Source organism: Mesoplodon densirostris, chromosome 4, assembly GCF_025265405.1.
Source record: "Mesoplodon densirostris isolate mMesDen1 chromosome 4, mMesDen1 primary haplotype, whole genome shotgun sequence".
NCBI classification, from domain to species: domain Eukaryota; kingdom Metazoa; phylum Chordata; class Mammalia; order Artiodactyla; family Ziphiidae; genus Mesoplodon; species Mesoplodon densirostris.
The window spans coordinates 36,658,550-36,671,976 of NC_082664.1; the positions used below are offsets into that span (position 1 = coordinate 36,658,550).

At 35.0% G+C, this 13,427-nt stretch overlaps 1 protein-coding gene across 3 annotated transcripts in view; it reads right to left on the bottom strand.

Moving 5' to 3' along the window:
* GPHN (gephyrin) overlaps positions 1–13,427 on the bottom strand; it is a 609,285-nt gene that overhangs the window by 371,740 nt on the left and 224,118 nt on the right. For all 3 annotated transcript variants that reach the window (XM_060095976.1, XM_060095978.1, XM_060095977.1), the window contains exon 3: positions 13,244–13,301. In XM_060095976.1, the coding sequence (XP_059951959.1) occupies positions 13,244–13,301 (58 nt within the window). The remainder of the gene's footprint in view (positions 1–13,243; positions 13,302–13,427) is intronic.

Genomic DNA, 13,427 nt, shown 5'->3' on the forward strand with positions numbered 1-13,427 from the left:
ATGAGATATAGAACCATTACTCCTACATAGTTCTAGTCTCTCATCTTTCCTTTTTGTGCTATTGTTATCCATGTTACATATATATATATATGTCTTTTTACATACAAATACACACACATCAAATACAACAATAATTTGCTATAATTAAGATTTTATATAATTTATGTTTATTGAAGAAGCCAAGAAAAGAGGGCAAGTAAATATTTATAGAGTTTTTTATATTAACTTTCTTATTTACTATTTCTGGTTCTCCTATTTGTTCCTGTGGATTCAAGATATCATCTGGTGTTATATACTTACTCTAATGCAGCTTTGCTCTCCCACCTATCTTCTTTGTTTTGTTATTTTCAAATATATTACATTTCTATATATTATTGGCTCAGCAAAAGTTGTATATGTATTGTCTTATACAATTGCTTTTCAAATCAGTAATGAGAGTAAAGGACAAAAAACATGCATCTATACTGTCTTTTGTAACTACATAATTACCTTTACCAGTGCTCTTTCTGTGTGTGCATTTACTTTATGTGGCCACTTACTTTTGGCCTGAAGAATTTTCATCAGTATTTATTGCAAGGTGAATCTGTTAGCAATAAATTCTCTCAGTTTTTGTTTACCTGGGAGTGTATTTCATCTTCAATTTTGAAAGATAGTTTTCCTGGATATAAGATCCTTGGTTTGTTGACAGGTTTTTTTCTTTCACTACTTTGAATGTGTCATACTACTGGCCTCCATTTTTACTGATGTTAAGTCAGATGTTAATTTTATCGGGTTCACTTCTTTTTGATGAATCATTTTTCTTACTGTTCTAAAACTTTTTATCTTTGTCTTTTGGCACTTTTACTATGATGTGTGGTATGAAACGAAAGTCTGTGTCCCACCAAAATTTCTATGTTGAAACCATAATCATAATGTGATGGTATTTGGTAGGTGTGGGGTCTTTAGGAGGTAATTAGGTCATGAAGGTGAAGTCGTTATGAATGGAATTAATGCTCTTACAACAAAAGGCCAGGGAGCTAGCTAGCTCTCTTTCTCATGTGAGGAATGGGAAGAAAGCTGTCTGCAGCCCAGAGAAGGTCCTCATAAGAACCTGACCATACTGACGCCATTACCATGGACTTCCAGCCTCCAGAACTGTGAAAAATTACTTTTGTTGTTTAATGAGCTCTTTGCTATAGCAGCCTGAACTTACTAAGACCAGGTGCGTGGGTATGGATCTATTTTAGTTTATCTTATCTGGAATTGGTGGAGCTTCTTGGATGTGTAGATTAATTGTTTATAATTAAATTTGGCAAATTTTCAGCCATTATTTTTTAACATATTTTTTGTGCTCTTTTATCTCCTTGTACTCCCATTACCATATGTTGGTGTGCTTAATGGTGTTCCACCTTTCTCTGAGGTTCTGATCATTTGCCTATCTTTAAGTCTGCTGTCAACTCAGAACAGTTGTTGAGTGAGCCCCACTAGCAAATCTTCCATTTCATTTACTATACTTGCAACTCCAGAATTTTCATTTGGTTCTTTTAAAAAACAATTTATATTTCTATTGATAGTCTCTATTTGATGAGACACTGTCATCATGGCTTCTTTACTTCTTTCAGTACGGCTTCCTAGAAGATTTCTTTCTTTTTCTAAAAACATATTTAAATAGACTGCTTTGAAATCTGTTCAATTCAATATGTAGAACCTCTTACAGGCAGTTTCTGTCGTCTGCTTTGTTTCTTGTGTATGGGTCACGCTCTCCTATTCTTTGCATGTCTTAAAATACTTGTTGAAAATTGGACATGTTATATAATATACTGTAGCAACCTGGGGTACTGACACCCTTCCCCCTCTTCAGAGCTTTGTTGTTTGATTATTTATTTGTTTACTGAAATCAGCTAGGCTACTTTAAAAAGACTATTTCCACCCTGTATGAAACTTCTGATATTGCTCCTTAGAGGGTACAGCCAAGGCATACACGAAGTCACCTTGGGAAGACAGTGGTTTTAGTAGGGGTTTCTTCAACTCTTTTCTTTCCTTGATCTGTTAAACTATTTGCCTCTTTGCTGGCACATCAAGCTGTTATGCTCCACTAATGATACTACTGTGATGAACAATGCCTGGGGACATACATTGCTCCACAGTCTGATCACTTAAATTCAGACAGGGTAGATTTTCAGTTCATCTTTGAGGTTTGTTCTGATCCAAGGAGGATTCTTTTTAGCTGACTTTCTCCCAGGTTCAGTCTGATTAACTAATTTAGCTTCTTGCTCTTTTAGAGAGATTATCAGCCTACTCTGAATTGTTTACCACCAAAATATCCACTGTTTTTGAGAGTGACCTTAGGCTTGAACTTCCCCACATTGTTTCAAATAAGGCCTTTCCTTTGGGAATAGCTTAAGAGTAATATATTCTTATGGACTACCCTAGATAAAATCTTTAAGCCACTGTTCCAAGTGCTGTGTAGGGGTGGTAGCCTTTGGTCTGCTTGGGCTGCCTCTCCTAATGTGGATGTTCTGCCCTATGAGCAAGCTGCAGTGAGGATGATAAGGCCTCCAGTATTCTCAGTGTGCTGCATCAGGACTAGAGCTACCCTCCTATGAATGGGGGCTGGGTAAAGGAAGGGAGCCCCTGACTTTCGACTGCATTCATCAGGAATCTAACCTCTGCAATTCAGGGTTGGAGGCATGAGAAATGATGAAGGCCTGCCCATCTTGGAGAGCTACCATAACCCTTAACTGGGAGCTGAGGGGAGAGGGAGCCCCATACTCGAGGCCACATCTACCCAGAGTGAAATTTCCATCAAGATGAGGAGGGGTTACTCCTACACTGTTGGTGGGAATGTAAATTATGCAGGCACTATGGAAAACAGTACGGAGGTTCCTCAGAAAACTAAAAATAGAATTACCATATGATCCAGCAATCCTATTCCTGGGCATATATCTGGACAAAACTATAATTCAAAAAGATACATGCACCCCTATGTTCATTGCAGCACTATTCACAATAGCCAAGATGTGGAAACAACCTAAATGTCCATCAACAGATGAATGGATAAAGAAGATGTGGTATATATATACAATGGAATACTACTCAGCCATTAAAAAGAACAAAATAATGCCACTTGAAGCAACATGGATGCAACTAGAGATTACCATACTAAGTGAAGTCAGAAAAAGAAAGACAAATACCATATGATACCACTTATATGTGGAATCTGAAATATGGCACAAATGAACCTATTCTACAAAACAGAAACAGACAGACATAGAGATAAGACTTGTGGCTGCCAAGGGGGAGAGGGGGAGGGAGAGGGATGGACTGGGAATTTGGGGTTGGTAGATACAAACTATTATTACATTTAGAATGGATAAACAACACAGTCCTACTGTATAGCACAGGGAACTATATCCAATCTCCTGGGATAAACCATAATAGAAAAGGATATTTAAAAAAGAATGTATATATGCGTAAAACTGAGTCACTTTGCTGTACAGCAGAGATTGGCAAAACACTGTAAATCAACTATACTTCAGTTAAAAAAAAAGATGAGGAGGGGTTAAAATAAAAAAAAGAGAGAAAGCATTCCATTTATAGTAGGAAACAAAAAATAGGACATAAACTCTTTGCCTAACCATAGGTCTTGAACATTTTTCCTTTTATTCTCTTAACAGCTTTTGTTTTATATTTAAATCTATAATCTATTTTGAGTTAATTTTTATATAAGAGGTTTAAAATGGGTGAGGTTAATTTTTTTGCTTATGGATGTCCAACTGTTCCAGCATCATTTGTTGAAAAGGTTATCCACTGAAGTACTATTGTAGCTTTATTAAACATCAAATGGACATATTTGTGTGAGTCTACTTATTGGTTATACATTCTGTTTCATTGATATATCTGTTTATCTGCCAATACTACACTATGTTGGTTACTGTAGCTAACAGTAAACCTTATCACTGGGTAGAGCTAGTCCTTCTCTTCATTCTTTTTCAAAATTGTTTTAGCTATTCTAGAATCTATGCCTTTCCATATAATTTTAAAATAAATTTATGTAATTGTATGTCTTAAAAAAAACTTGTTGGGTTTTTTAATAGAAAGTGCATAAGCCTATATGTCAATTTGGAGAACAATGACACCCTCACTATGCTTAATCTTTCGATCCATGAACATGGTATGTCTGTCCATTTCTTTAAGTGTCCTTTTATTTCTTCAGCATTTTGTAGTTTTAAGCATACAGATATGTGTGTTCTTAAGTGCGACCTATTTAATTTTATTTGAAATAATTGTAAATAGTATTGTTTTAAATTTCAGCTTCCTACTGTTGTAATTATATTAAAAAAATCAAATTGACCTTTTTGATGTTGATCTTATATCCCCCAAATTAACTGAACTGACTTATTAGCTGCAGTTTTTCTCTAGATACTTTTTTCTACATAGACAATCATGTGATCTGCAAATAAGGAGTTTTATTTCTTACTTTCCAATCTTTGTCCCTTTTAATACTTTTTCTTGCCTTCCTGTGCTACTGAGAACTTCTAGTGCTCGGTTGGAAGCAAGTAGTGAGAGCAGACAACCTTGCTTTTTTCCTGATCTTAGGAGGAAGGCACTCATTCACCATTAAGTATATTGTTAGCTCTAATTTTTTGTAGATGTTCTATATCAAGTTCAGGAGGTTCCCCCCATTCCTATTTTGTTAAGAGCTTTTTCAAGAACGGGTTTTAGATTTTGTCAAACACCTTTTCTGCATCAATTGATATGACCATATAATTTTTCTTTTTTAGCTTGTAGATATGATAGATAACACTGATTGTTTTTCCAATGTTGAACAAGTTTTTACCTCAAATAAATCCCACTTAGTAGTAGTGTATAATTTTTTATACATTGTTGGATTTGATTTGGTAATATTTAGTAGAGGATTTCAAGTTCGTAAGAGATCTTGGTCTACAGTTTTCATTTGTGTACTGTCTTTTTCTGATTTTGGTATCAATATAATACTAGCCTCATAAAACAAGGTGGGAAATGACTCAGTAAAGCTTAGTAAAATAGGTATTAATTCTTCTTTAATGTGTGATAGAATTCTCCCATGAAACCATCTGGGACTGGAGCTTTATTAGGAGCTTTTTCATTACAAATTTAATTTCTTTAATGGTTATACAACTATGCAGATTGCCTATGTCATTGTGGTTAGTTTTGGTAGTATGTGGGTTTTGAGGAAGTGGTCCATTTCTTCTAAGTTGTCCAATTTATGAGTATAGTTTTTCAAAGCCTTTTCTAATTATCCTTTTAATGACTAGAAGATCTGCAGTGATAGTCTTTGTCCAATCCTAATATAGGTGATTGTGTCTTCTTTACTTTTGTTAGTCTAGTAAGAGGTTTTTACTAATTTTATTGAGTTTTAAAAGAACCAGCTTTTTATTTGATTTTCCCCTGTCATTTTAATGTTCCCAATTTCACTGATTCCAATTCTTAAGTATCTCCTGTCTTCTTCTTGCTCTGACTATATCTGGCTCTTATTCTTCGAGTTTCTTGAGGAAGAAACATAGATTAGTGACTTGAGAGCTTTCCTCTTCCCTAAAAATTAGTGTTTTCATGGTATATCTTTTTCTATCCTTTTACTTTCAACCTACCTATGTCATTGTTTTTCAAATGAGTTTCTTGAGAATGGCTTATGTTGGATCATTTTTTAAAATCCATTACATCAATTTCTGTCTTTTAATTGGTATATTTAGATTATTTATTTAAGGTAATTGTTGATATCTCAGGATTTAAATCTGCCATTTTATTATTTATCTTTTGTTTGTATCTTCTGTTTCTCTTTTCATGCCTTATTGTGGATTACTTGAGCACTTTTTAGGATTCCATCTTAACTTAGTGTTTTTGAGTACACAATTTTGAATACTTTAGTGGCTGCTTGGTGTTTCAATATACAGATGTAACTTAAAACAGTCTACTGGTATTGGCATTTTATCATTTCAAGTGAAATACCGAAACTCTACTTCCACTTAGGCACCTTTACCCTCCTACAATTTAAATATGATTATGTTCATTATTTACTTTACCTACATTGTGCACCACATCATATGGTGTTATAATTTTTGCTTCAACCTTCAAATGTGATTTAAGAAAATCATTAAAAAAGATCAGCTAATCTATTTACCCATTCTGCTGTTGTTCTTCTTTTCTGAATTTTCAAGCCTTTTTCTCTTATCATTTCCTTTCTCTTTAGAGAATTTATTTACCCATTCTTTCAGGGTAGGTTTTCTAGTGACGAATTCTTTTATTTTTCTTTTGTCTAAGTATCTGCTTCCCATTCATTCCTGAAGGATAATTTGACTGGATGTAGACTTTGTGCCTGGTAGTTCTTTCTTTCAGCACTTGAAAAATGTTGTGCTGCTTCCTTCTGGAGTCACTGCCCACCCTGCCACCACGCCCCCCCGCCCACCTTCAGTGTTTTATACTGGAGATGGTACTTTTCAGTTCTGTAATTTCCATTTGGTTCCTTTTTGTAATTTCTATTTTCTTCATTTGTTTCAAGAGAATTAGTAATAGCTTGTTGAAGCATTTTTATGATTGTTGCTTTAAAATCCTTGTCAGATAATTCCAACATGTGATTATTCTTCATATTGGTGTCTGTTCACTGTTTTCTTCTCATTCAAGTTGTGATTTTCATTGATCTTGGTATGATGAGTGATTTTTGACTGTTCCCAGAACGTTCTGGATATTATGAGACTCTGAATCTTATTTAATCTTTTTAAGATGTCCTCTTGTTGACTTGTAGTATGAGGGCCATATGTTCAGCTTCTTGCTGGGTCCCAATGACACCACTCTGGCAGAGGTGAAGCACTGATTCCCACTGCCTCATTGAAGACAATAGGGTAGAAGTTTAACTCTTCTCTTAACCTTGCTGAAACCTTTCTGGTGAAAGTGGTGCATCACCTTGCTCCACAATGCTGTTAGTATGAGATATTCAGCTCCCTGCTGGACCCTGTTAACACTGAGAGGGGAAGTAGAATGTTGACTCATACTGAGAGTGCAGTAACATCTCCACTGATGTTGATGTATATGAGGGTGGAGTGTCATCTCCCTTAAAGGCCTCATTAACACAGTAAAGGGAGGATGAAGTAGAGTGGTGACTAGTCCAATCTTGCACTGCCTCTTGGTCTAACTTCTGCTGGGTTGGGGGAGTCTCAGCTCATCACTGTACCCTACTGACACTACCCTGCAGGAGGAATCAGAGCATAACCTGTTTCCACTGGGCTGGTGACAGAAGATCAACTCGCTACTTGGTCCCCACTAGAATATTCTGGCAGGGAAATCAGAGAACTGTCTACTCTGCTATGTGAGAGATGGAAGAATAGCTCCCTGATCACCCCACCAACACCACTGGCAGGGGGAATTCAGAGATCTGCCACCTGCTTCTGTCAGGTGGCAGGGGGTGAGGTGGAAGATCAGCTCCCTTCTTGGCTCTGCTGAAACTCTGGGGAAGTTAAGTAGTTTTCCCATTGGCATTTGGCTGGAGTAGGGAGGGCATGCCAAAAAGGCTTTCTGTTCTGTTAGTCCACCCTTGTCTTGGGTCCTTTGGCAAGAGGGAACAGGCTTTTCTACGTGCTTTTCTTCTCTGCCTGTTGGTGGTTCCAGGTTGGAGGCTGGGTAAAATGGGAGACAAAAAGAAACCCAGGTAACTCACTGCCATGTCATTCCTCAAGTCCTTAAGTCCTAAGGCAGTCTGATTTCTTCTTCCTACCTTTCAGAGTCTTTCTATGCTTGTTTATTTTTTAATATAAACAAACAAAAGTCCACGGATTTTTAATTGTGAGAGGAAAGCTTTTGGAAGAACAGGACTACTCTGCCTTGGCTAGAACCAAAAGTCTCCTCAGTAGGAACACTTTTGAACTTGACAAACTCAGTGTAATATCTGGAGCAATTAATACATGAGCCAACAGAATAAAAAAGAAAAACAACATACAACCTTTCCTACTATATAAAAAAAGCACTATAATCATAATAGTATGGTGCTAGCAAAGGAACAGATAAATAGATCAATGAAACAACAGTTCAGGAAAAGAGAGATTTGTGTATGTGTATGTATGTGTCTAGGCATATGAAAATTTAATACATGGTACATGAGGCAATTCAAACCACAGGGGGAAAAGATAGGTTTTTCAATAAATTGGGCTGGGGAAATAGATACATTTGGAAAATGTTATGAAAGTTTAGTCATCTCATTTGTAAATAAAAACAAATTTATACCAATATAAATTACAAATAGATTAAAGAGTTAATACTTAAATATCTCTATTTTAAATAAATTCAGCCAAGTGGCAGTATAAATTGGCTTAACTACCTTAGAAAACAGTTTGATTTCATCCAGAAAATATACATTACTAAAACTCAGGAATCCCATTCCTCAGTGTATACTTCAGAGAAACTCTTACACAGGATATTTTTATAAGAGTTTTATAGCATCACTTTTCATAATAGCTCCAAATGGAAATAAGTTGAATATCCTTCAACAGAAGGATGTCTCAATAATTTGTAACACAATGCACTATTTTACAGCAAAAAATAAAACAAAACAACAAACCAAAACTACCCCCCAAAACCTTAGCTATAGACAACAACCTGATGAATCTCACAGTATTGAAAAAAAGAAGCAAGGCACAATAGATTGAATAAAATGCGACTCAATTCATACAAAGTTCAAAGAGAAATAAAAATAAATTCTAATATTTAAGGATGTATACATATATAGGAAAACTAAATAAAAGCAAGGAACTGATAATGATAAAAATTCAGGGTACTGGGTGGAAGAGATGGTTGTGATTGGGCTAGGAATGTATTTGCTCTTTATCCCTTAAGGTTTTGGCCAAGCAGCCATTTAATATGAGGTGATTTATGGTAAATAATAAATGTATGCTTAATTCAAACTATGTATGAACTAAATAATGATTTCTGGTGCTATAAAGATTGTGAAAGATTACCACATCTGACAAAAACTGAATTATGCTTCATCAACCAATCATATCTTTTTAATAGTAAGTGTACACTTGCATATTTATTTATACATTGTATACTACAAAGAGTATATTTCAAATTTAGACTCAATTGCACTATTTAGATAATTTAAAATTACTCATATACTAGCCAAATAAAATAAAGATTACAACCAGATGTTTCAAATTTCCTCCAATCAAAACAAAAAGGTATCAGCTGAAAATACTAATGGTGCCAAAAAATGTTGCAATATTTTATGACTGTTTTTCTTCCAACACTTTTGAAAGGAAGAATCAATTTCACATTTTTTTATGCCTTAGGCCTCAAACTCTCTAAAGCTGTTTTAGATAGAATAACAGTAACTGATGGAAAAAAATCACTATTACATGTCATCCATGAATCATGTTTTTTTCAAGGAATCTCTTGAGTAACTGTTAAACTTCTAGAATTAAAAAGAAAACACAATGAAAAACACTACTCCTTTAGAGAAAAAGTCACTACTAAAAAATAGGAAACATTTCTGCTAATTAATTAAACTAATAGAAGAGTATATTTATCCTCTGTTTCTAGGATGGGCCTTCCCCAAGGCAACAGTTTTGGATCACTATTATGATCTCATATAGCTCTTTTAGGCAATTCCATTAACTAGCATGGCCTCAGCTAATTTTTGCATAATGACAAATCTCAGTATCAACTGAAAGAATTATCTTTCTTCTGAGTTACAAGCTGATTTACCCCATAGCTTAGTGGATATATGGTTATCTAAGAGGAACCTCAAATTCAGTAAGTCCAAAACTTACCCTATTTCCTCTCAAACTTATTCCTTGTTTTGTATCTCCTCTTTAGGTTAATAGCAACACAATCTACTCAGATTCCCAAGGCAGAAACCTAGGTCAACCTTTCCACCTTCCCTTAAACATCCAATAAATCAAGTATTGTTGATTCTATTTTCTTAAATAATATTTCTTGAATCTGAGTTTTTTTTCTTCAGCCTCATTGCCACTGCTTTAGTTCAACTTTCAATCATTGCCTATATTCCTGAAATCTGGTCTCCTTCCTTATAGATGGAACCTCTTCTTCTCCACTGAAATAATTTTTCTCACTCATCAAAGAAAAACCTAATAAAATCACCAACCTGATTATGCCACTTTCTTTTTTAAAATCACTTAATGGCACCGCATAGTTTTCAGTTTAAAAAACAAATTTCTTAACATGGCATAAAGGCCCAATGACAATCCTACATCTCAACAATCTTTATTTTACACGTGTGATCTATCTGGTGTCATGTTATCTCCTATTTATGCATTCACAAGTGCCTCTGCTTCTGTACAGAATTCCAATTTGCTTAGTATACCTCTTGGAAAGATTCTGCTGATTATCTTTTTTTTTAATTTAATTTAATTTTTATTTTTTATACAGCAGGTTCTTATTAGTTACTTATTTTTTTTACATCTTTATTGCAGTATAATTGCTTTACAATGGTGTTTTAGTTTCTGCTCTATAACAAAGTGAATCAGTTATACATATACATATGTTCCCATATCTCTTCCCTCTTGCATCTCCCTCCCTCCCACCCTCCCTATCCCACACCTCTAGGTGGTCACAAAGCACCGTGTTGATCTCCCTGTGCTATGCGGCTGCTTCCCACTAGCTATCTATTTTACCTTTAGTCGTGTATATAGGTCCATACCACTCTCTCACTTTGTCTCAGCTTACCCTTCCCCCTCCCCATATCCTCAAGTCCATTTTCTAGTAGGTCTGTGTCTTTATTCCTGTCTTACCCCTAGGTTCTTCATGACATTTTTTTTCTTAAATTCCATATATATGTGTTAGCATACGGTATTGATCTTTCTCTTTCTGACTACTTCACTCTGTACGACAGACACTAGGTCTATCCACCTCATTACAAATAGCTCAATTTCATTTCTTTTTATGGCAGAGTAATATTCCATTGTATACATGTGCCACATCTTCTTTATCCATTCATCCGATGATGGACACTTAGGTTGTTTCCATCTCCTGGCTATTGTAAATAGAGCTGCAATGAACATTGTGGTACATGACTCTTTTTGAATTATGGTTTTCTCAGGGTATATGCCCAGTACTGGGATTGCTGGGTCATATGGTAGCTCTATCTGTAGTTTTTGAAGGAACCTCCATACCGTTCTCCATAGCGGCTGTACCAATTCACATTCCCACCAGCAGTGCAAGAGTGTTCCCTTTTCTCCACACCCTCTCCAGCACTTATTGTTTCTAGATTTTTTGATGATGGCCATTCTGACTGGTGTGCGATGATATCTCACTGTAGTTTTGATTTGCATTTCTCTAATGATTAATGATGTTGAGCATTCTTTCATGTGTTTTTTTGGCAATCTGTATATCTTCTTTGGAGAAATGTCTATTTAGGTCTTCTGCCCATTTTTGGATTGGGTTATTTGTTTTTTTGTTATTGAGCTGCATGAGCTGCTTGTAAATTTTGGAGATTAATCCTTTGTCAGTTGCTTCATTTGCAAAGATTTTCTCCCATTCTGAGGGTTGTCTTTTGATCTTGTTTATGGTTTCCTTTGCTGTGCAAAAGCTTTGAAGTTTCATTAGGTCCCATTTGTTTATTTTTGTTTTTATTTCCATTTCTCTAGGAGGTGGGTCAAAAAGGATCTTGCTGTGAGAAGAGCTAACACCTATCCTTCTCAAACTCTTCCAAAATATAGCAGAGGGAGGAACACTCCCAAACTCATTCTACGAGGCCACCATCACCCTCATACCAAAACCAGACAAGGATGTCACAAAGAAAGAAAACTACAGGCCAATATCACTGATGAACACAGATGCAAAAATCCTCAACAAAATACTAGCAAACAGAATCCAACAGCCCATTAAGAGGATCATACACCATGATCAAGTGGGGTTTATTCCAGGAATGCAAGGATTCTTCAATATATGCAAATCAATCAATGTGATACACCATATTAACAAATTGAAGGAGAAAAACCGTATGTTCATCTCAATAGATGCAGAGAAAGATTTCGACAAAATTCAACACCCATTTATGATAAAAAACCCTTCAGAAAGTAGGCATAGAGGGAACTTTCCTGAACATAATAAAGGTCATATATGATTATCATTTTTGAATGACCAAGTGTCCTTCCTTCCTATGTATTTCATAGAATACTTTACCTTTATCACTTAACACATATTGCAACTGTAATATAAGACAGAGCACCTTTAAGCACCACAAAAAATTAATTTCAACAAGCTGACTTTTATTAATTCCCATTTTATCTTCTGAAAAATGAGATATGGATTAGACATAAGGTTCCTCTCAGCCAAACTACTTTATGAATTTATGTCAAGTTGGAAAGAGTCTCTTGACACTCCTGACTTTTTTCCCCCATTTGCTGCTAGAATACAATCATGGTATTAATTACTGGTGTTGTCCACACAGAACACCTGAGATACTGAAAGTAACAGTATAGAACATAAACATGAATTTAACTTATTTAAAAATAATGTATCCAAGTTTAGGAACTATTTACTAAGATTTGAATTTATTGAACTTGATTTAGAAAAGTTTGATCAAATCAAACTTAACAATTTGTTGAGATCTTTACATGTCAGTGTTAACAGGCTCAACTTGTCTTGTTTTCTCTTGGCTATTGCTATCCAACTGTTAAATTTTATTCATGGAAAAGACTAAGTTCAGTTCTCTTTAGACTGTAAACTGCTTTTAGGAGAGGGTCACGTGTTATGCTAGAAGACTAATAGTCCACAGAATTTAGTAAAATGTTAGAGACAGAAAAATGTAACAATGCTATAATATTCAAATAATAAGGTCAATTTTTCATTTATTGTACTGTAAATTTTAAATTGAGATAGACCTACTGTATTATCAAAGGAACCAGGAAGTATATACTAGAATACTAATATTATTTATAATTGGTGAAAGATTATAGGGAAAAGAAATTAAAACAAGATTTTAAAAAATCCATTATGCATACTAATGCTTATAAAGTGCTTTCTTAAGTAAATTTTCAATGAATTTTACCAGAAAGGGTTGCTTTCTTGATTTTCCTAACATGTATTGATGATGGTAGATGAAATCTGATGATGATTATCTGATACGTATATTTTAATTCAAACAGGATAACTGGGAATTAAATGATGGCGTAACACAGCCAAAGATTCAATCGGATAAAGAAAAAACAATTATTTGCCCACCTTCCCACCGAGATACTAATTCTTTGTAGAGGTGAAAAACGCCATACTATACCTTGATTTCTTCTATTTCATCTGGTACTATCTTGTATGCTGATATAGTCCCACCCAACCTGAAATTAGGAGAAAAAAATATTCTCAAAACTGGCAACAGTGTATTAAAAATATGGACTATTTCTGCCATTAGCATCAGAGTGCCACCAATAATTGCCCATTTCCCACCCCAATAACCATGGAGG